Source organism: Rhamphochromis sp. 'chilingali' (genome assembly GCF_963969265.1).
Source record: "Rhamphochromis sp. 'chilingali' genome assembly, chromosome: 2".
NCBI classification, from domain to species: Eukaryota; Metazoa; Chordata; class Actinopteri; order Cichliformes; family Cichlidae; genus Rhamphochromis; species Rhamphochromis sp. 'chilingali'.
Genome location: NC_137930.1, coordinates 67,048,223 through 67,071,362, shown reverse-complemented (window position 1 = coordinate 67,071,362; position 23,140 = coordinate 67,048,223). Strand labels below are relative to the sequence as shown.

Here is a 23,140-nt window from a genome sequence, read left to right as displayed (position 1 = left end):
CACGTGATTGTGGACTATGTTTTTGAAGCCTTGGGTTCAGGTTTTTGCCATCCTTTTCATCTTCTTCCTCTTTTCTTTAAACCAGACTTGACCATATGCACAAACTGTAGAGCTGGGGAGGTATCAGCTAACACTAGCACTGGTTAGATAACAAGATGAATCCATAATTCACTGACATATTAGATGGTATGCTAACGTTGGCAGATGATAAACAGGCTGTATACAAAGCTGAACAGCCCGTCCAGTAGAACAAGATGGAGGCTGAAGACGAAGAAACTACGCCAACCTTTAGTGGCCACACCCCTTATAATGAAATACAACTTAAATAGACGTTTTACCGATTTGAATACAATTTAAACAGGGCTGCTATAAAATCCCCCCTTACAGGTGTCATGGACAGGAAAGCTATAAACAGCTGTGTGTTCAGACCAAATGTAAAGCAAAGTTTCACCTTGTGTACCTTTGAAAAATGCACTAGCTGGAGTATTTTTGGACCATTTTGCAACCTACATATTATCACCCCCCCATTAGCTTAACAGCCAGTAGACATAACTGATAACTGGAGTAATTTAACAGTAACACACTTTTATAACATGCGAGCAACTGCTAAAATCTCACTCATTGTCTCCTTTTTTGTTCTGTCTAAAAGTAAAGTGCACATCATACAAAAGACTTCCTTTCATTTCTGTTTGTTGCTGGCTGTGGGAGAATCTCAGCTGACTGTGCTTGTGCAACACAATGCAAACAAGTTGTTAAAATGTCTGATGATGAAGCTTAAACCTTACAGGAGAAGGAAGTGCAGGGCCCGGTCTTTTAGCATTACGTTCTACTTATCTGATTAGGAAATTCCACGTTGATCTGATGAATCGTGACTCAGCTTTTCTTTTTTGGTCTTTCAGATTACCATGTGAAGTCTTTGACACAGATCTCAGCTGGCATTTTTCATGGCCCAAAGCAGAGGGAACAAACTGACCTGTGAACTGCCTGTTCCCAACTTATCACAAATGTCATTTCTTCTGCAAGCTTCTGATCCGAAAGACCCAAAGATGACTTATGAAAGCAGCTGATATTGCTAACTTTTATTTCACATGCTTCCTCAGATCCAAGGTGTTCGAAACATGTCAAGCATTTTTATTCAACTAAACAAAATAAATAATTATATTATGAAATGATAGCAGAGCGATTCTCTTCCAATACTTCTTAAAGGTAAATTCAAGCTTTGCTGACAGCGTGAATCCCTAGAAAGCATATAACCTCACTAACATGATGGAACTTATTCTGCTCTGCAGTGGCATCCTCCTCCTTCTGCCTCCTACTATGTGTCCTTCCTGAGGTTGATCTGCCCAGAGATAGCGCTAACAAGCCAAAGCCACAGGGTAGTGATGTCTCTGTCACTGCTTAGGCAGCTATCCAGAGACATACAGTGCATACACACAGAGAAACAAGGAACGGCTGATTGGGTCGTGAGGCAAACACTGAGACGGGGAGGGAGAGACGGAGCTGGGTGAGGGAAACAATGTATAGGTAAACAGTGGACAAAAATAAAATAAAATATGTATTCAGTGCCAACACATGCTCTTGGACCCTGCAGATAGCAAAGAGATGCAATTGCAGTTATTTCTGAAGAAGCAAAAGTAGGATGAATACCACTGGAGCAACATCAATTTCTTACAAAGGACTGGGATCATCATCATCATCAAAAACAACAACAAAAAGCAAAAATGTCCAAAAAATACGTTTTTGTGCATGATTGTACACACAAAGACTGTTTGACTTATTTGCGTGGAGGATGCTGATGTGTCACGTCATATCATGACTTTCCATATCCAAGTCCTTGTGGTTCATTGCATAGCAGATACTCACACAGATACACACTTTTTGTAAAACAAGCCCAAATTAGTCCTGTGTTACAGTAGCTGAGGCACTTGTGTCTTGCATAGGTTTCTCCACGTGTTTAGTTTGTGAGCTGAATGTGCAGCACAAGCAGCGCTCTAACCAGCGTCTCCCCACCAGCTGGGACCTGGATTGAGGGCAAACAACCTGAGCACACGGGGAATACAGTGCTGCCGTATGTGTGCCTACAGAACGTATGCAAACGCAGTAGGAACATGCATGCAAATCTGGGCAGCTTGGACATACACACATGCAGACACAATGGCATATGATCTGTGTGGCATCTGGATAACAAATACACACTTCAGGCATTTGTTCTTTGTTTCTACAAGTATGATAAAGTAGCCTTTTGTCAGTTGTTGCTGAAAAATATAGAACAATGTAATACAAACAATACGACTGAAGAAAAACATTGTAATCTGAAACAAAAAAGGTGTCTACCTTTCGCTGTAATTATATATTCTATTCCACTTAATCCCAGAAGCAATTTCAGTTTCTATCTGGAATTTCTGCACCTTTTATTTTGCACCTCTCCCGAGTACGGGGAGAGCAGATGTGATGTTATTGAAGTGGCAGGTTTGCACTCTGCCATTTGGTCTCTTATTCATAGAAGTGTGCAGCAGACACACAGGATCCCAGAGGTGGGGTTTTTTCTGCTGAAGCAATATCACATACAGAAAATGTTGCCTCTGTCAAGCGAGAAGTCAATCATACAGGCAAGCAGATGTGAGCCGACCACAACACTGAGGAATGGTTGGTGGTTTTTTGCTGACCTGATGTTCTTTTTCAGTTAAAATCAAAGTTTTACTACAAATGTGAAAACTAAAAGGATGAATAATGTACGAGCAGCTGCCTACACTACTGCTTAAAAGCAGTTGACGTGCTTAATTTATTTTTTAGAGGTAGAGGCAACTTCCTCTAACAAAGTCAGTTCTTCCAGTATGCTTTAGTCTTATAATCGTCTCCCCTCTTAAAACACGGCCATGTCTTTATATTTCTTCTCCATTATCTTTTCTTTCTCAACATATTCTCACCATAGTCCATCATAATACCCATCCCTCTGTAATCCATAAGTGTGAGTTATCAGCTTGACACTGCTGAGCTGCTGGCTGTATCACGCTGTCTCCTCAGCTTTCTTGCTGTGCTGTTATCTGCACTAAGATCGTTCAGATTCTGCATGCGTGTCAAACCGAAATGTTAAGCTAAGCAGTGGAATAAAAGGGTACGAGGAACAAAGTATAAATACAATTAAGCATGCAAAATGTAATGTGATAAGTGATGCTTAATGTACTATGTGGATTCTTTTTTATTTGGCTATATTTGGTGAGCTAGTTGCACAAGAAAGAGTCACTGATGTGTAGGATGAATGTGGACTTTTAGAGGTTTATTTCAAATGGGCTACACGTGAACCAGAATCAAAATGATTCTTATGCGAAAAAGTGAAACAATAAAAAGAATAATTCAGAGAATTACTTTGACCAGGGCTGTTGGCTATCTTTGAAAGGTTTAGCTAACACCCTTAACATATCAAAAAGATCACCTGTAACACATGATGCATTCTGACAGTCCTCTATTATTTGCTTTCAGAAAAAATAAACAGGGTATTAAAAGTTTTCTTGTGACTCGATGACTTAAATGTTCGACCAAAGCAACTGATGTTCAAGTGATAATAGATGACTCCATGTAAATAATGACGGGGCCTATCTCGATGCCACGGACACTCACAAGCACTCACCGCACCAGTGTAACCAGCCTTCAACTCCTTCTTCCAATGGTCAGCAATTTCCATAGGCGACCTTGGACCAGGGAGCCCTGTCAGCATCTGCCTCTTGCAACATGTATGCACTGAGTAACTCGACACCCTGCAGTCATTAGCCAGGTCGACACCTACCTTAAAAGATCTTGAATTTTAACGACATGTTTTGATGTGACTTTATCTCTTATAATTCAGACCAGTTGATTATTGAAGCACCATATGGCCTGCAGTGAAATACCCTCAAGAAACATCTAAGCAAAAAAAAAAAAAAAAGGTCCTAAAAGAGTCCCAGAAATTCCCTAATGACTCTTCTTACTATGGAAAACAAAGAAACTTCCTGTTGTGGGAGCTGAAGTGGACTGTTACTGTGTGCTTGCAATTCCGACACTGTAATGCTCAGTGCTGCTCGATATACCCACTGCACAAACAGCATTTTACATTATAATTTATTCATAAAGCAATTTATTCATACAGTGTTGCACATTTTCCAGCTGGAGGATCTTCAATTGCATCATATTTAAGTTGCATTAAACTATTGCTCTTTTTGAAAGCCCTGATAAATTGCCGCCCCCACTCTGCCTCTGGGCGTCAAACAGGTTTATAGATACCCGCTGAGCGTCACTCAATTGAGGTGCAAGCGAGTCACACACCTGACTGCAGTGCTTTCCCCTCCCTACAGAATGAAAACAAATAAATAAATAGAATCACTGCCCCATCCTCTCCTCTTACCTCTTGTAACTGCTCCAACTCCTTCCTGAGGATCTCTTGTTCGGTCTCTAGCTCTGTATACTTCTGCTTCAGCGCCTGATTCTCCTCCAGGACAGCTAAACCGCACTCCGCAGCCCTGATCTTTTCCCGGTTCGCCTCGGCCAGTTCCTGGGCGAGCCGCTCCACCTCGGCCCGGTACTGATCCACCGATTCCCCGCATCCTGCACCAGCGGCCATCGCCCCTCTCTCGCGCTTTCGCTTCGACTAAAAGCTTTATGTCCCCCTGTCTGTCTGCGGTTCCCCCCGTCTCTCCACCGCTTTGGACAGAGGCAGATGAGCCAGATAGGCGGGCGGAGGCTGCGAGATGATGAATATCCGCCCCCCACCCCTCCTCTCCACTGAGAGCCAGCTGCAGACTGGAAACGAAGCACAAAGTAAAAACAACAACAACAAAAATAAATCTGTTTTAGTGCTTCAGTATTCTGAACAACATTCAACAGCTGATAAAAAAAACGAGCTTTAAATAAATGACAGAATAAAATCAGGTCAGTGGTGTCTTCTGTTTGACACACAGCAAAACTGAGAGCATCAATTTTGCTTATTAATGGGTGCAGGGGCGCCATCTGTCGGTTACTCTGGTGTATCGCTTCCCATCTGAGCGTGTGCAAACATGTAAATGTTACTGAGTAAACGGATGCCTTCTGCTTTTTAAATGTTTTAATGATTACATTACGTTTTCTTATGGAAATAAATAATAATAAATTCGTATATGAAAAAATTAAACCAAAAACTGGTGAATTTTGAAATCTTTATCAACCAGGTAGGTGCAATTTATAAGCTTTTATGTCATATAATCAGTTGTGGATTTTTATAATCTAATAAAAAGTTTAATCAAACTACTTGTATACATATAGTAAAGTCTCACTGCAGATATAACAGGAAACACTAAAATATATATATAATTTAGTGTTTAATATCACTCTCAGGTTGTGTTTATACCATAAAAGTTATTTGTGTCCATTACATTTAAAAAATTGTTTTTACTGACATCAATATGCTTTTTATACCAGACAGGGGTCCTGATGCAAGTTAGTGCCTTAGTGAAAGAAGTTTTTCTTACAGTTGCAAAGACTGCGATATATTTAAGGTGAAAGGAAAATGGTGTACAACCCTGTATTGGGTAATCTCTTCCTGTGTTGATTCCTTTATGGCACTCGTGGCCAGTAAAGTCTCCGAACTATATGGAAAAGATCTTACTCTCAAAGTAAGCAGGTACAGCTAATCTATGTGGATCCTTTCTAACTGAGACAATAAAAGTTTAATGGAAGAATAGTGACAAAGTATAAAATAATAAATTAAGATCAAATGTGAACAATAAACTAACATTCGATGTAAAACATTGCAACAGCTATTTGGCATAAGATAACCTGTCTGGTATCAGTAACTAAGGTTTCCCAGGAATTATTTCAGCCTTTTAGGAAATGTAAGATGCCAGTTTGGAATTACAATAACAAAATCCAATAAAAGTACGATTATGAGGTTCTCAAGGTTGTTGTTTTTTCTCTTTCCAACAACTATTTTTGTCCTCTTACTGTAATCCCTCCCATTCAGCCACCAGTGTGGTTTATCTTACAGCAAACACATGCAATAAAGTAAGATAAGGCCAGGGTGAAAAGTTTAGCCATACTCAGAGCCCTGTTAAATGTAATCAGTTATGACCCTGTCAAGTAAATTATTGAATTGATAGCGAAGGCGACGGACGCTGTGTTATCTCTCTTATAATTGGTAATTATTTGGGAACTGGCCTATGTAACACTTCTCAGAAAAACCTGGAATTGTCGCACGCAGCAGGTTTCAAGGTGACTGGTGAGCACAAGTCATTAAAGGAAGGCCACGAACAATACTTAATATAAATATGTAACATTTGCTCGGCAAAGGAACAAGAATGAATCAAAACTTTTCACTCTTTAAGTTCGCCTAGAACACAATTATTTATATAGCTCTATAGCCCCAATATACAGTAATGATTCACCCTGTATTTCTCCTTTGATCCCACATGTTGTCTAAATCTGACCTGCCAATAACCTCAAGTTACAAGCCCAAATTAAGATAAGGAGAGGTTGTCAGAAAGTCAAACAGATGAACAGGTCATGGCAAAGCTGTATCTTATCTGTGACAAGGAAAAATCGTGTCATGAAAAAAAACACAGCCAAATGCTTTGCTGCACAGTAACAGTGACACGGCTCTCTCTACCAAGAAGTATATCACGGTACAGGACGCCCTCAAACCTTGATCTGTACAAATACATCAGTACAGACTAATCACGAGGACTTTTATTTCGAAGAAAGACATCAGAACGTTTGAAGCAATCAGCTTTATTGAGATAAAGAAAAAGATCAGTGCCTTTATTTCAGCTTCACACAGTGTGACACATTAAAAGCAAAATATACGGCTACAGTATTTTACAGATTCGTGTTTACGTTTGAGCATCATCTCAAACTTTTTTCTTTGCCTCGTGTAATTAAAAACAATGAAAAAAAAAGTGTTGTGCAGAATTGGTGAAGGTGCTATCGTTCTGTTCCCAGCATGTCAATATAGAGAGTCCTGTGACCAGGAGAATGTGCGGCGGTCAGCACAACCGGTGTTGTTGATGAGCTGAAATACAGCCTTGCTTGAAGAGGTTTTGGTAAACAGCAGGGCAGGCAGCACATTGCTTGCAGCTGGGGCTTCTGTGAGAGCAGAGAAAGATGTTTATCTCACAGGAATAACCAAGATATTCTACTTATGAACCTCATCAATGGCTCAGTTACTAAGAAAGTCACGCTGTATTCAAAGACTTTATAATATCATAAACATTTTATTGTTTAAATATGTCTAAGCTGTGTGCTTTATTTCTTAATTGTAAAGAGCTTCGAGCTGCGTTGGGAATATGAGGGAAGCCTCATAACAGAACATGTGAGAATAATAAATACACATTTTACAAAAATATATGTCAAATTACCTCATAATAAAGCCGGTGAAGATTGGTCGAAAGTAAGCGCTGCCTGCTGATCAGCTCTATGTCTCTGAGTGTTTCAACCTTCCTCCATTTGGCCCTGCGGTTTTGGAACCAAATCTGAACAACACACACAATGACCATTTATTTAGAACAATTAACTAAACTTCAATAATAGTAATACAAGCATGAAGAAATGTTAATGCAGTTAATTTACCTACAATGAACCAGTTCACAATAAAAGGAGTCTCGGGGTATTTTGCATTGTAATAAAAACGCCTGCATCACATCTAAAACTAACAATGATTCAAAACATTTTTATAAAAACCCCTAAACAGTGTTGCAGTTTGGAGCTAATGATTTTAAATGTGTGCTCCTATCCCGTCTCACCTTATCATTAATCATTTGAGGTTTTGGCTTGTGCAAGAATTCTGTCCAAAGACCATTATTGTCTCTGCACTAATGTGCAAAGACACACAGTTACTGGGATTAGGTTAACTGATGAGTCGCCCACAGGTGTGACTGTGAGTGCCGATGGTCGTGTCCAAATTCATGGGCTGCATCCTCCTGAGGACCCGGGCTTCGCGGTCTACGTGGGCCAGGTCCTCAGAAGGTCGGGTAGGCCGGAAGTAAACGGCTGGGGAAATTGGACGGTCTAGCCTTCTGATTAGCGTCACCGCTGTCTCAGCCGTCTGCTCCTTGCTATCTAAAATATAACAGGACACTGGCGTAAATTCTCGACCGTCTCATACGTCTGTTTAATCAGTTTTCTATTTGACGTTTAGTCAGCTGTGTAAAAACCAAGGAGGAACCCACCCGGGGGATTAATAAAGTTTTATTTTATCTAATTTAACAACTTTAATCTCAGCCAAGCCGATTTACTCACGAACAAACAAAACACTGAAAAAAGCCCAACAGTAACATTTTTAGGTTGTCTAAGTGACTTATATATTACGTTTAACCCGAGTAGCGAAAGTCCGCGGTGATGTGAAAATGATGTGCCGGGAGTTGTGCCGTTCTCGGCCGCATCAGTAACCCTCGAGCTCCCAGCTAGCTATCGAGCTGGTGGGTGGCAGACGTCTCCGAAAACGTCGAAGCATTTTTGCAAATATGCGATATCTTGGTAAACCGAGCAGATATTTGATGTTTACACAGCTACTTTCTCGCCTGAAAATGTGTTAAAAGTTTATTTTGTGACCCAGAAAGATTAGTAAGAGTAATTTTAAAACTTAGTAGCGGCCGCCATTGCTGGAAACTGGAGTCCTTCAACTTCGGGGAAAAGAGGGCGCATTTGTCGGCTGTATTCGGGGGAGTCTACAAATTTGAACAGCCTTCGGCGCGTCGCTGTGACGTAATCGGTCTACAAATGCGGCCTCTGGAGGATGCAGCCCATGAATTTGGACCCGGGTGTACATCGCCTTTCACCCTGAAACACCTGGGACAGGCTCCAGCCACCCCGCGACCCTGATAAGGATAAGCTGAAGAGAATGGATGGATGGACTCGTTAGTGCAATCAGTCAGACAGTTGGAGTGTTTGGAGCTTGCTGATTTGATCAAATGGAAATAAAGTAGTGACTGATACCAACGTAGCGCCAATAATAATATTACTCTGTTTATGTGGCCAGTATTAAAAATCTCACTATTTTAAGTTGAAAATAAAACCAAACCAAACAACATGTATCCCACCTGTATTCGGCTCTCTGTCAGCTGCAGGCGAGAGGCTAACTGGTCTCTGGTGCTAATATCTGGATAATGGGTTTGCTGGAAAACCTTCTCGAGCTCCTGCACCTGGAATGGTGTAAAAGTGACCCTGGTTTGCCTCTTTCTTCTTTGACCTGTGAGCAGACAGTTTGAAACATATGATAGTAAAGAAGTGGTTCAATTTCAAACTGATTCATTCTTGAATCATCCTTTTAATCGATTTTTCTACTCATATATAAATGTATTACGCACTCTTGCAGTCTCCTGCAGCTTTTGGAGCCTCTTCATGTAGTCCCATATTCTGAGTTTCTATTGACAGAGTAAAAATTTCAACATCAAAAGGAGAACACACATGTTCTGACAATATTTGAACCAATATTTTTTACAGTAAGGCTAAAAAACATACCTGTACATGGATGCTGGTTATATACTTGGCTGTTTTCTCTGATGACAGACCAGTTCCGATGTACTTCATTCTCTTTTCTGACACATGAGGGCCTTTTCAGAATTTCTTCAATTGAATGCAGTATTTTATTCCTCGGCTGAGATTCCATTCCTTTATCTATTTGGGATAACTCTTTTTTTGAGTCTCCTCTCTTCCATATTTCCATCATTTTATCGCCTACCGTCAGCTCATCTGTCATTATATGTTCCTTTTATAGTCAGTTCTTGGTCACCAGTATAAAAGATACAAAATATTCCTTGTGCTCTGTCAGGCTCTTTCAGTAAAAACAAAATGAATAGAAATAGAATAGAAATCTCTTGATGTCTGACTTCTTCTGTCTGGGATCTTTGTTACACTCAATGCTTTACAAGGTGAGAACACATGAGTGTCCTCCCACTGCTATGAGCAAGTGTTTGACCTGCGTCACATGATCATAAAGAGGAGGAGCTACTGCATTATGCCACAGCATACTTTTGAAAAAGAAATACTGCATTCAGCATCCAGCATTCAAAGTTTTAATCTTTCATATATAAGCTATTAATTTAAGGTGTGTGCTCAATTAATTCTCCAGATAATGGCATCTGGTTGTTATCACGATGTTATCACGATAGAACTGAGTAGTTCAGTTTGCTCTGAGTCTTTATTTCCTTCAGCAGAATCAGCAGGACACAGATAGATTTGTACTCTAAATCTGCAGCTTGATTATCACCTTGATAAAATTTCACCATAAACAAATTTAAAATCATTGCTTCTCTTTCTTATCGCCTGATTTATTGCACAGGTAATCTTTATCACCTTGGCCTCTGTATGCACTCTGACACTTTAGTTCAACTAAAAAAAAAAAGCACTGAGCTGCAGAGTGTAGGAGAAAGTGGTCTGTCTCCATCTAGTGGTACCGGCCTCTCAGTGAACCTGCTTGTAATTCTCTGAATATAATAATGAACCCTCATGAACAGCATGAACCCTCTGAGCTTGGGGGGCTGAAGGTAAGCAATGCACATGTTTAAATACTTTATATTAACTCATTAACCACTTATGAGTCACAAAATGTGACGCACATGTGCCTCTTGTGATCTCTAGGTAATCCGGTATGCACCATTCCAAGTCAGAGCTAAGTAGGGCTGATAAAGACACGAACACAATACATCATATCCAAGAGAAGCTAATCAATTATAGCAAGCTCACACTTAATCGAAGGTATGGTGAGAAAACTATAAGGAGTAACAACATGCGCTTTCTTACCGGCAAACTCCGGTAAGTTCAAACCAAACTGCACGGCTCGTAAAACTATGAAGGTCACAGGATGCAATCAGACACAAGATAAGAGCCAAAACATTTAGACCGAGGCCGTAAAAGATTACAGTCAACGTTGTTATGTCTCATTTGCACCTCCCAGCATGTTACAAGAATAAGAGCTTCATTAAATCTTAGTGTCGTTCAGCAGTTTTGTTTGTTTCAGTGCTAAATCATTATTTGTATAGACTTCTTTTCCATTGGTATTTCAATCACTGACCAGATATTGCTACTCCACTGACCTTTGGCCTTCTATTGGTCTTCTTGGAAGAGAGCTGTCTTTCTCTCACTCTCTCTCTGTGTGTGTGTGTGTGTGTGTTCATTTCAGTCAGAATTCAGTTTTATTTGATAACACCAAATCACAACAAAGTAATAACAATAATAAACAGAACTGGCTCCAGGAGGAGCAGCCGTCTGCTGTGACCGTCCATTTGCTTCCTTTTCTTCATTTCACCTCTTCTTATACGCTTTAATTGTGTAAGTAAGATGCTGCAGAGCCAAGGCTTGTTCAATAGTTTTGGTTTAAGAGTCATTTTTTGCTGGTACCTTTTATGTTACACCCCGGCTGAGTGTTTGTATTTATTAGTTATCCTCTAATATTCACTTCTCTTTTTTGTTTTTGTTTCTTTTTTGCAAATGATATTAAGCCTTTAAAAATAACACTGTTTCTACAATCGGGCCTTTGCTCGCTGACATGTGAGTCACATGCACTCAGAGTAGACCGCATGATGCCCCCCTACTCTCCTGGGTTTGTAAGTTTCATGTGACCTCAATTTTCTTCAGCTATTTTATTTGTTGGATACGTCCCAAGATTCCAGCTCAACTATTTAAATACTCCACAGCAGTCAGGATAAACCCTTTCTCAGGATTCTAGTTTAAAATTGTATTTTCTAATTTAGTTCTAACACTTCTGCTCTTCCTGACAAGGAAACCTTCTCATTTTGGTGATCACCTGACTTTTCCTTCAGAAAACCTTTGCAGAATTCAAATGTCCAGGCAATGACAGAACGGAGAGTTCCACAGGCATTCGTATCCTTTAAGGATGAATGATATTGGTTGCTTTTCACTGGTGTCTTTGTGCTGCCAGCGTGTGCCTTAGATCCTGATTTTGGAATAAGAAGAGATGTGCACTAATAATCATATGACATGCACACAGAAATGGATGCAAGCAGTGTGAGGATGAGCTTCTGCTGCTTGTCCAGCACATTAATGAAGTGGTGGTGGGCTGTTATCAAACTCCTAACAATATAATCTGGTTTACTATCATTTTACGGGAAGTAGAAATATACAGTAAATTAGGAAATTAAATTAACATCTACAGAACATTTTCTAGTCATCTATCAATACCAGCTTTGTGATTATTTGTCAACATGTGATCACTGCAGAAGTTTACCCTCCAAAACAAACATTTGGTGTTAAATTTAGAAAGAAACTCTGGGAGGGGGAAGTCTTTGTCAAACTAAAGGCTGTATTCTTTAACTGTTAAACATCTCTGACTGCAGAGCTGAGCACAGGTCACCACATACAGCAGACTTGCTGCTTCTTCAGCTTTAGAATTATATGACCTATGCTGAGGAATTAAATCTTTTAATACTTTCTTGCCTAAAGAGTTCTTGGTAAGAGATTTTATCTCCTGCCAGCCAAATGCCGGGCGGTCAGCTGCTGATTCTGTTGTAATTCGGTTCACATGAGCTGCAGGTGGGATCCATTTTGATCAGCAGTCTCATGTCTGAACTCTGCGCGTTCGTAATACTCTGCCTGCTCCGACCCGTCTGTACGCTCTCTCCCCTCTATCAGATGCTCCTCCTGATCCCTCCCCTCTGATTAATGGTTTTCATTCTGTTTTGTTTCTCGGCTCAGGAGACCACAAACTGGACCTATAGCCTGACATGGCTCCAGAAAAGGAAAGTAATGGACTTGACAACTATACCTTTGCGGTGAGTGTTGCTTTTAATTTTATATTAGGAAATGATTAGAGAGATTGCATAATCTCTACACAGTTGTAAGCACTGGATTCAGAATCACATCTTGGCATTCATAACTCTCAGGTGTCCATGTGGATTCTAAATAATAACCCACATTCTTACCTGCAGTAACTGCAGTAACTAATATGATTAAACAGCCTCATATTAGTTTAAGATCAAACAGCTGCTTGCTGAGTGAAACAGAAGCATGAGTAGATTTTTTAAAGTATCTGTGAAATGAAGGTTTTCCTACCATCACATGATTATAGAAGGAATTCTTGATTCCTAGTGTTGAAAAATGGAACGACTTATCTGACTGCCCTGTTCTTTTCATCTTATTCTAATATTTTGGTTATGAGAAACATGAAATTAAGTTCTTTAATTATAGTTATTTACATACATTTTATAGATAACATGTAAAAACATATCAATACATGCTTCTTTTTTTAAACAAAGGGCAGTCAGTTGTGAATGATGCATACAGTGAACTGAGGATCACAAGTGTTGATAGATCCCTGCAGAATGTTCTAGTTTGACATGTCTGCTTATTCTTCTAATGAACTAAAGCTGGAAGGACGTTTCTGTGATCTGCCCGACAACGAAAAAGAACCAGCCTCCTCTACGGACGAGTGCAGTAACAAACTAGCATACTGTGTAACAGATGTTCCTCCCTGGTACCTGTGCATCATTTTAGGAATCCAGGTATGTCAACAAAGGTTTTTTCTTTGATTTGTTTCCCTTTGGTCATGTTTAACAATGATTAGGAGCCAGCTTTGCTGCATTGTTTCTAAAGTAACAATGTAAACATGACCAGCTTTCGCTTGACATTTCCTTGAGTGTTAGTTGCTTGGTTTTAGTTGTGTAAGCCAGATAGTGAAATTGGACTTTAATTGCACCGAACCTTCACTGTAATCTCTCAGGTGGTGTACAAACATCAACCATGTACCTTTTTTTTTTTAATGTGTAAATCCTACAACGATTAAATGAATCTCTGTTTTCCCCCAACTTTGCCCTCTCAGCACTGTTTGACTGCATTTGGAGGTATCATTGCCATCCCCCTGATTCTGTCCCAGGGACTGTGTCTGCAGCATGATGGCCTCACACAGAGCCATCTCATCAGTACAATCTTCTTGGTTTCTGGGGTCTGCACTCTGTTGCAAGTAGTCTTTGGCATTAGGTAAGGAAACAAGCAGGAACATTACTTATTGAAAACCAGGCTGTAAGGCTGCGTGGCTGTCTGTATCTGTGGGATGTCTCCTGGGGATATGCACTAGGAATTTTTGCAGTCATGAATTACATTGTGGGATTCTGGAGTGCTTTATATTTCTTTTATTTAATGTAAGATGATTTACATTAATTTATTGTTCATTCAGTGCTTTTTGATGTTCTGAGAGTATTTGTCCAACGCAGTGGTGCAGCAGGATGGAATTAACTAAGCTTCTTCTTCTTATTAAACAGCCAGAACAGAGAAGCCATTCTGCCTTTCTTCTTAACCTCTTTTGAACTATTATGTCTGCCAAAATGAATGTTCATGAACACCGAGTAGTATTTGAAAGCTTCATGGAGGTGAAATAAGTCCATTTGAGCTTTTATACTGTACAGAACTCAGCTTTTATTGTCAAATAAATAGTATTTAGTTGTTTTGCTAATTAATTTCTGCTTAAAATACCAGTATGGAAACTTCCTTGTAAACAGTGACACATGCACAGGAGAGCGAACATGATGTCACTGTTCTGGAGGCCTACAAACTTGTATGTTGTTGCTCTGAACTTCTGTTATGTGGTTGCAGACTCAGCCTGCCTGAATACTGGTGTCACAGATGGATTAACGGAGGAATTTCTATCTTATTATGTTTGGAATCTACTTCCTGCTAAGTCCACATTGTTCTGGCTTAGCACCACTCATGCTTTCTTGTCTTTCCCAAAATGTCTGCAAGTCAGCTGTGAGGGAAAACAAGCCTCGCACTTAGTGGTGCTTTTAGCGTCCCGACGACACAACGAAAACTTTCCGATGTTTCATCAAAAGAAATGTTTGCATGTTTTGTTTTTCACAAGAAAACTTCTCTTCTTCTGCGACGTGTGTGAATGATGCACTGCTTATGAGAATAGCATAATGAGGGTCATTACGTGGCAGATTATTTTAACTGACTTAACTTTCAGTCTAACAGTTTGCATAACAAGTCACACTCTCTTCACATGGTTTAAATTAACCATTTCCTTGTACACGATTCAAATAAATAGACTGCAGATGCCGTCAGAGAGGTCTTAAAAAACACATGCATGCACAGAAGACACTGTCTCAGTCAGTCTAAGCATTTCAATCACCCAAAGATACAGTAACTGATGGTTTGCTCTCTCGTATTGTGTTAATTATTTCCAGGCTGCCGATTCTCCAAGGTGGCACATTCACATTACTGGCTCCTTCCATGGCACTGCTCTCCATGCCAGAGTGGACGTGTCCTGCATGGACTCAAAATGCCAGCCTAGTCAACACCTCGTCCACACACTTCATAGAAGTGTGGCAAAGTCGAATGAGAGCAGTAAGTAAACTGTGACAGTCTGAACCTTCAGCACTTTGATCCCATTTTTGGTTACATTTTTCTAAAAACTCGTCTGACTTGTTCTCTCCAACTGCAAACTAGTTGAGCTTGTTAAAAAAAAAGTGCTTCCAGGGAGGCACAAAGATTTCAGATTAGCGTCTGTAGTGGTCCTAGTGCCTATGCTGGAAGCCTTCAAGTTCATGCATGATGCTGAGCCACAGACTGGAACCCTCTGGTGGAGGTTGCAGCTCCTGGCTTATAGACTTGTACATGTCCTGTTAAACAGAAACACTTAAGGGTGAGGCAGATAGAATTTTATCCCAAAAGTCTATGGAAGGCAATGGAAATGTTTGTCAGCAAATAACAACAGAAATGTTTTTTAGTACAAAAAGGTTAATGAGGTTACGAATTCCAAATTCTGACTGTCAACATTTTTGTGTTTTCTTAAGCTTCAGGGATCCATTATTGTGGGATCAGTCTTCCAAGTGCTGGTTGGTTTTTCAGGCCTCATTGGCCTCTTCATGCGCTTCATTGGGCCTCTCACCATCGCTCCTACTATTTCTCTCATTGGACTGTCCCTCTTTGACTCAGCGGGTAGCAGTGCTGGGAACCACTGGGGCATCTCTGCAATGTGGGTAAAACTTCTAAATAAAGTCCCTAAAAAGGCCCCATTTCTCTACATAACATAAAAATGACAAAACGAATATTTAAAGACTGCCAGAGAGATTTGTATAAAAAATATTTCATGCCACCTTAAAGCAGGTTTCTCAATAAAATGCGTGTTAGGTTGTGTTAAGCGTGCTCCCAGTCCTGCCTGGGCAAGACTTTAGAAAATAATACGCCTTCAACCCAGTAAAGCTTTAATCTTAAGGCTGCAGAGAAAAGCCTATTAAAACTTTCTTGCCCAACATCCAGTACAGCTGATCTACTTTCCTTTTTCTTCATTACATCTCAGCAATATTTACACGATGTTTTTCTCCTTTATGTCTGTGTCACACAGGACCACGGCACTCATCATCCTGTTCTCGCAGTACCTCCGTCACATACCAGTGCCCTTTCCAGCATATAACAAGGATAAAAGACTGCACACCTCTCCAGTCTACGTCTTTCAGATTCTTCCTGTACGTTGAAGACATTGAGTCTTTTCTTTTTTTCTATTAATTTTTTAATATTAAAGCCAAACAAAACAGATAACAAGGTGTTTTTGTTTTAATGCATCACAAGGTTTTGCTTGGAATCACGTTATCTTGGACCATTTGTTACATTTTGACTGTCTACAATGTACTTCCTGCTGAACCAGACAAGTATGGTTACCTTGCACGCACCGATCTAAAGGGAGATGTCATGAGTCAGGCTCCCTGGCTGGTTTTCCCGTACCCAGGTAAGATAGAAAAGCTCCGTTAAAACAACTTTGGTCATTTTCTTTGTTTCTGATTTTTAACTAAACTCAGACTGAATGGGATCATTGTTTCCACCCACATTTCTTTCTAATGACGAGGAATATCATCCAGTACCACAGTGTGGCTCAGTGATGTGTTGGAAGAAACTCACAGAGTCATCAAAGTTATCTTATTTTCAGAATAATATTTTGCAGATTATGCATTTGTGACATTTTCAACTTGCTTGCGTTTCCAAAATTAGGACAATGGGGGAGACCTACTGTCAGCCTGGCAGGGGTGATTGGCATCTTGGCTGGTGTAATTTCCTCTATGATAGAGTCTGTTGGGGACTACCACGCCTGTGCTAGGTTATCTGGAGCTCCACCACCCCCAAAACATGCCATCAACAGGGGTATCGGTATTGAGGGGATAGGCTGCCTGTTGGCAGGTGCCTGGGGTACTGGAAATGGTACCACCTCATACAGCGAAAACGTCGGAGCCCTTGGTATCACAAAGGTGAGATGACCTGCTGTTTTATGAAGTTTTTGCTACTGTTTGGATTTTTTGGTGTTTTGTGCAGTTTTTTGCATTGTTAGTTCTTTTCCTCCCTTAAATTTGGCATTTTAAGCACAAATTTCAGTGCACTCAGATCTCAGGAAAACTGAGAGAATTTCTATTTTTTGCAGGTGGGCAGTCGGATGGTGATTGTGGCCAGTGGAGTGTTGATGGTTGTCATGGGTATATTTGGTAAAGTGGGCGCTATATTCACCACTATCCCGTCACCTGTCATAGGAGGAATGTTCATGGTTATGTTTGGTGTCATCTCTGCAGCCGGAGTTTCAAATCTGCAGGTTTGTACTGAAGCTCAAACGTGTCGGCACATTTTCTTCTTTTGATTTGAGTCGGTTTTAACTAGACTTTGTTTCTGGGTCACATTTTCAGTACGCAGACATGAACTCGTCTCGAAACATCTTCATTTTCGGCTTCTCCATGTTCACTGGTCTGGTTATTCCAAATTGGATATTGAAGAATTCCAAAGCTATTTCTACAGGTGGACAGAAAATCTTTACTAATCTTAGAATTTTTTTTCAAAAAACCTGATCATTTAAACACAGGTCTAACTGTTTACATTGTGTCCAGGTGTGGTAGAACTTGATCAGGTCCTACAGGTACTTCTGACAACCAGCATGTTTGTCGGTGGCTTCTTTGGTTTCATACTGGACAACACCGTTCCAGGTATTGCTCTTTGTTACTGTTCTGCATGTATTTAATTCACCATGTTTAAAACACTGAAGCACAGAGCTGAGGTTATGATAAACATGGCAATTTAATGAAACTGATGAAAATGATTTTCAGAATGCTTTTAGGGTATTGAGTATTGTGGACATATTCATTTAGTTTAGTGATTATTCAATTAATTAAGAAAGGGTCAGAATGAAAAGTAATGTGAAAAAGAAAGTTTACACAAGACTCTATGACTCTACAGTGAGGACTATGAGAACTCTGAGGTGAAATAATCATTTCCTTTCTCACCCTCATCATTGTGGAGGAATGTTGACCGACTCTCCTTTACGGCATTGCTTGAGATTATTGAGGTTTGCAGGTATTTGTTTATGCACAGCCCTCTTATGGTCTGACTGTAAGGGAGCACTGAATTTCAATCTGCTCAAGCTCTAAAGTTTGATGGGTCTTTACAACACCTTGATTTTTTTTTTTTTTTACCTATTCTGGTTTAGATTTGGTGGCGTGCTTGGGATCATTATCATTGTCATTGTAGCGAGGGTCTACTTTCTCTTTCACAGGACTTTAAAAATGAAAACAGCAAAATAAGTAACATTTTTTAACCTTTCATTAGTGTCTTTCACTTCAGCTAAATTTAAAAGAACAATGTTTTAGAGATATTCTATTAGAGAATCAACAACACAGTGTTGTCAACATTTATGATAAACAAACAAAATCAGGAAATAGAGATAATCCAGAGTCAGGTTTTTTTAAAAACATTGAACATGTCCAACAGGATCGAAGCATGAACGAGGTATCCTTGCCTGGAACAAGGCTCATGAGGATGACTCCAGCAACACACTGGAGAGCGGAAAAGTCTACAGCCTTCCCTTTGGCATCAACTCTCATCTGTGTTCTTCCTCCTGGTTCCGGTACATCCCCTTTTGTCCTCCTACCATGCCCAACTCCTCAGATGGATGCGGGGCAGTTGCTAATTCCGTGGAACCTAAACAGCCATTGGGACAACAAGAGCCTGCACAAGTTATTACTGGAGCTGGCCTGTGAGCGGTGCACTCACTCCAGCGTGCCATTTTGGGGATTTTTCCAAAACCAGTTCCATCACAGGCAGCTCAGTTTGGACCTTGTAAAGGGCACTCTAATATAACAACACGGTGCAAAGTATTTAAAGGACCTTTTAAGGTGACGTTTGCAAATTATATCCTGCACTGGGAGGTACGTGATCAGCCACAAAGTTACAACCACTTAGTGGGTAAGTGATCGTTTCATTACAGTGCAATGTTCTGCTGGGAAGCCTTCGTTTCTGGCATTCATGGGGAAGCGACTTTCGCTCGTTTCAACCAACTAAACATTGTTGTAGACGAGTAACACTTTCCTTTAAGGAGGAGACTGTTTTACCACAGCGTGAGAAGTGGTTTTAATGTTGTGGCTCATCTTTGACTGGGAAGGTAGTATAGATAGACTTTTTTGTAAACTGGTGATACTGGTGATATGATAATTGTTGATGATGTATATCTTAAAAAACCTGAGCAGTCATCTGAATCCAGACCTGCAGTTCTCATTGGTTCAAAACTTGATGTTTTATTCTTTCATATTAGTCTCGAAATGCCGTCACATCTGGGTGCTAGTGAACAAACGCTGAAATGACAGGAACATGATTAAATCCACAATGTTTAATGCTACATTCAAGATATGAATTTGTTTCATATACAGTACCTCATGTTTGGATGAACATTTGCTGTAACAGTTAATATTTTACAATGATTGTGTTTATTTTCTTTCTGTGCACTTTACGAATTCATGCTGACGTTTACTGACAGGACATTTCCATCAGGATCTGTCAGCCATCCAGCTGCAAGCTCCAACACTTCAGCTTTTCATCTGTGTGCATATTAAACAGTGAGTCATTGTGTCACAGCACCACTGCTTACTCAGTTTCTCAGTGTCAGATCCTTCTTGATGGATTTGTATAGGCTTACAAAGGACTCTGCCCACACGTCTCTTTGGTATTCAGTAGCGGAGCTGACCATCTGATGGGCAGTGTACACCAAAGTCAAGACAGTGCGCTCAAAATCGTGCTGATGCAGGTAGCCAGTATGATTTGAAAGACCGGATATGAGCCTCAATATGTCTGTTAGCTTTTTCGGAATGATCTCTTCGCAGATGAAATCCAGGTTTCTTGTCTTTTGAAGGGAAGCTAGTTCAGCATCTGTGACCGAAAACGCTCCACTGGATTCAAACTGTATGCCAGACATCAGTATCTGTATTTAGTGACAAGAAAAGAAGTAACTGTTAATAGTTACATTGTCAGTGTTTGCTTTTTACTCATAAAAACTCAAAGGTTTGTTCTTTTACCTCAAACAGCAGGTGAGCATCACTGATGGAGCTGATGAAAGTGGGGTTCACCGCAGCTGTCACTCCTCTTTTTATACTACTTGCAGCTGGAAATAAGGCTGGTGCACCAAGAGACACAGACAATGAGAATCAAGGGTGTTATGAAAGCATGCGCAGTTTCACATCTGGATTATTTCTATGCATCCAAAAGACAGTTTAAATCTTTTCAGCTGGAAATCCCTGTGACAAGTAAGCAATAATCCCTGCATGGTACAATGAAATGCAGATTTTACTGTGAGGTGAAGCCTGTGACAGATGTGAAATCCAGGTTCATCCAGCTCACAGCAGCAGATAATCTATAATAGGTGTTTTAAAGTCTGTGATCGGTAACCTTTCTTATGAATCCTATCAGCAGACAATGAGACATGACCTCAAACTTCAAAGGAAACAGAAATCAAAGGTGGAGTGGCACATGGATTGTACAACAAGTTCCAGATGATTGTACAGAGCTGTATATGGGATTCCTTATGCTTATGATTTAAGCCAGGATGTTAAAAACAAGTTGATGGGTCAAATGCAATTCAGAAGCTCTCGTTTTTTAACTTGAATATGAATTTTACAAAAGCAGAATTGTTCCTTTGCCTTACTTTTAACTGCTTTCCCTCAGAAAAGGCTCACTAATTAGGATTAAACTCAGCGAGTCTAATGGAAACATTAGGTATCTGACAAAACTCTGTCCAGGTGTTGGTGCCACATGTCAGTGTGTAAAACCACCAGAGTTCGAGAGCCTGCGTTGTAGGGTGATGTGAAAATCTCATGAAAAACAGAAAACAACATGAAAAGTCCAGGAGGTCACTGGATTAAAACACTGAAGAGCATGAATGACTACACAATAATTCTATCAATCTAGATTACATGGTCAAAGTGGTGGACCCAGTGAGCTGACAGTGATGGAACTAACATGTTTAAAAGGAACAAAGTTACAGTTTTCATTGTCCAGTCTCTCACATCCAATAATGGTGTGGTTTTATTAATGCCTAAAAGTGGAGTTTCTGCAATTCCGAGATCCAGGTGACAGAATTTCTTTTCCTAAAAGCATGAAAACAGGAGGGAACCGTGCAAAAAGACAGACAGCAAACTGCTCCGGCATGCAGTAATATCGGCAGAGTGGTGATTCAGTTCAAAAAATAAAAAAGGAAGCACATTAAGAAATTCATTGCTATTGATACGCCAGAGCCACTTACCCAGTGCCAGCACGTTCACAGCATGTGTTTATTTCAGCAGATGAAACGAGATGATATTTTAATAGACTTTAAATCAACCGAGCAAGTCGGTCATTATGTTAAGCTAATGATCTCCATTAATCTCAGTTCAATAAGGCCGGCGAGAGCTTGCATTATTGAACAGGATAGCGTTTCCTTTTTAGTAACTTCTCCAATTCACAGCGATTAAACATTTTCATGAAACATATTACTCTGAATTACATGTTTAGGTAATTACGATTATGTCAGGACATAATTCATAATTAGCTGCATAAAATAGTAATTAAACGCCAGCATATCCAAACCTGTTTTCACTTTTATGTTCTGCTGATAGAAGATATCACAGCAAACACTGTTTTCTCTTCTTTCTCTCTTATTGCACAGTTTTACATGAAATGTTTTCATGTACATACATGTTCCTAGTTATTAAATAGCATATATTAAATGATATAATTATATATATATTATATTATATAAGCAAATTATTAAAATTAGCATTTTTTCAAGCACGTGAGGTTGGATGAGGTTCCACTTGCATGGTTTTTACTGGTGCTGCGCCATGGTAAGTTATTCATCTAAGACTTTAACTCCAAAAAAGATCCTGGACTTTAACTGCAGTCTTAAATCTCGATGACCAACTTTATTTCTTTGGCAGCTTCACATCGCAGCGGGAGGAAGTTGTTTGAAACACTGGGATAAATGTAACATCATAACACTAAAGTGCACATGGTGCCCATGTTTATCAGCTGATCTTAAAAAAGAGCCCAATAAATCTAATCCTGATGATTGCAGCTTCTCATCCCTACTTGCTTTCATCCTTGCCTTCATGTCAGTGACCCACACTCATCTCTGCTTTTTAATCGCTTTCCTAGAGTGGCGTACTTTTTTTTGAATTGCAATGAAATCAAGATTTACAAAAACACTCAAACTCCACAGGCAGAAAGAATCATCTGTCACAAGCTGATCTGATCATCTTTGCTGTAAGCTTTTTATTATTCACAGTGTTTCCTCCTTCTCTCAGATCAGTTTACAGCTAAAGCCACTGTTTCCCATTAGAAACAGGTGCAGCTGATCTGTGATCCCAGAGCAGCCGCCAACATTAAAACATGCTTTGACTAAAAATAGACATTTAAAACTATTTAACTCACATATTAGGTGCTGGATTACAGAACAGGTGAGGAACGAGGATCACTCTGTGTTCAGCAAAGATTCCCAATACTCAAAAAGTATTTGCAGAAACTGAACTGTTTGCTTTTCTGTAGCAAACTTACATACATGCATTTTGAGTCTTACCATTAGCCCGATGTTGTGTGGCACCTGCCTCGATGCAGCAGCAGAAAAGAGCAACTATAAGCATCTTCCAGGGCAGCATGGTTGCCTGATGTTGGTTGCAAAACTGCACAGAGGTCTCTAAATTTACTGAGCATTTGGAGCCACACACAGCATCAGACGGCACGCTTTATTCATCACTCGTGTTCTCGGATTCGGTCTGCCTTCAGAACTGTGTTTTCTCTCCACCTCCTCTCTCTCTTTTGCTCTCATGAGCAGGATTACAATGCTTCCATCTGGTTATCATTAGGTTCAAAGGCACCCTCTTATTTTTGCACCATTTTTCTGGTCTCCCCTATTTCT

General features: G+C 40.0%; 4 protein-coding genes across 9 annotated transcripts in view; 1 reads left to right on the top strand and 3 right to left on the bottom strand.

Moving 5' to 3' along the window:
- The window catches only part of bicd1a (bicaudal D homolog 1a), a 32,005-nt gene extending 27,208 nt beyond the window's left edge, over positions 1-4,797 (bottom strand). For 2 of the 4 annotated variants that reach the window (XM_080876221.1, XM_080876222.1), the window contains exon 1: positions 4,379-4,795. In XM_080876221.1, the coding sequence (XP_080732347.1) occupies positions 4,379-4,594 (216 nt within the window). In that variant the 5' untranslated portion in view covers positions 4,595-4,795. Of the gene's footprint in view, positions 1-4,378 lie in introns of all 4 variants that reach the window. The other 2 variants (XR_013970876.1, XM_080876220.1) reach the window with 2 other exon arrangements.
- Positions 4,798-6,725: 1,928 nt separating this feature from the next.
- On the bottom strand, positions 6,726-9,882 carry LOC308387946 (uncharacterized protein). The gene is made up of 5 exons (XM_080868350.1): positions 9,460-9,882; positions 9,306-9,362; positions 9,039-9,187; positions 7,359-7,472; positions 6,726-7,086 (listed from the first exon to the last, which is right to left on the bottom strand). Exons 1-5 carry the CDS (start codon positions 9,695-9,697, stop codon positions 6,925-6,927), a joined length of 720 nt encoding a protein of 239 aa, XP_080724476.1. The 5' UTR covers positions 9,698-9,882; the 3' UTR covers positions 6,726-6,924.
- A 1,299-nt stretch (positions 9,883-11,181) lies between these two features.
- slc23a4 (solute carrier family 23 member 4) lies at positions 11,182-19,684 on the top strand. 3 transcript variants are annotated; one of them, XM_080875641.1, is made up of 13 exons: positions 11,182-11,268; positions 12,652-12,728; positions 13,323-13,457; positions 13,775-13,932; positions 15,135-15,294; positions 15,744-15,925; positions 16,295-16,415; positions 16,519-16,675; positions 16,936-17,189; positions 17,360-17,524; positions 17,616-17,724; positions 17,814-17,909; positions 18,691-19,684. In XM_080875641.1, the coding sequence occupies exons 2-13, from the start codon at positions 12,681-12,683 to the stop codon at positions 18,957-18,959; spliced, it is 1,854 nt and encodes a 617-aa protein (XP_080731767.1). In that variant the 5' UTR covers positions 11,182-11,268; positions 12,652-12,680; the 3' UTR covers positions 18,960-19,684. The 3 variants fall into 3 exon arrangements, with proteins under 3 accessions (XP_080731767.1, XP_080731769.1, XP_080731768.1); XM_080875643.1 differs by lacking the exon at positions 11,182-11,268 and adding an exon at positions 12,301-12,407; XM_080875642.1 differs by lacking the exon at positions 11,182-11,268 and adding an exon at positions 12,481-12,565.
- Positions 19,685-19,686: 2 nt separating this feature from the next.
- On the bottom strand, positions 19,687-22,880 carry LOC308392564 (protein FAM180A-like; the record flags this gene model as incomplete). The annotated part of the gene is made up of 3 exons (XM_080875644.1): positions 19,687-20,173; positions 20,268-20,365; positions 22,802-22,880. 3 exons carry the CDS (start codon positions 22,878-22,880, stop codon positions 19,844-19,846), a joined length of 507 nt encoding a protein of 168 aa, XP_080731770.1. The 3' UTR covers positions 19,687-19,843.
- Between the last annotated feature and the right edge of the window lie 260 nt (positions 22,881-23,140).

Coding starts and splice junctions, on each gene's coding strand:
- LOC308387946 (XM_080868350.1), bottom strand. CDS start 9,697: ATGACAGATGAGCTGACGGTAGGCGATAAAATGATGGAAATATGGAAG. Junction 9,363..9,459: donor TAACCAGCATCCATGTACAG/GTATGTTTTTTA, acceptor CTCTGTCAATAG/AAACTCAGAATATGGGACTA. Junction 9,188..9,305: donor AGCTGCAGGAGACTGCAAGA/GTGCGTAATACA, acceptor GTCTGCTCACAG/GTCAAAGAAGAAAGAGGCAA.
- slc23a4 (XM_080875641.1), top strand. CDS start 12,681: ATGGCTCCAGAAAAGGAAAGTAATGGACTTGACAACTATACCTTTGCG. Junction 13,458..13,774: donor GCATCATTTTAGGAATCCAG/GTATGTCAACAA, acceptor TTGCCCTCTCAG/CACTGTTTGACTGCATTTGG. Junction 17,525..17,615: donor CCGGAGTTTCAAATCTGCAG/GTTTGTACTGAA, acceptor TCACATTTTCAG/TACGCAGACATGAACTCGTC.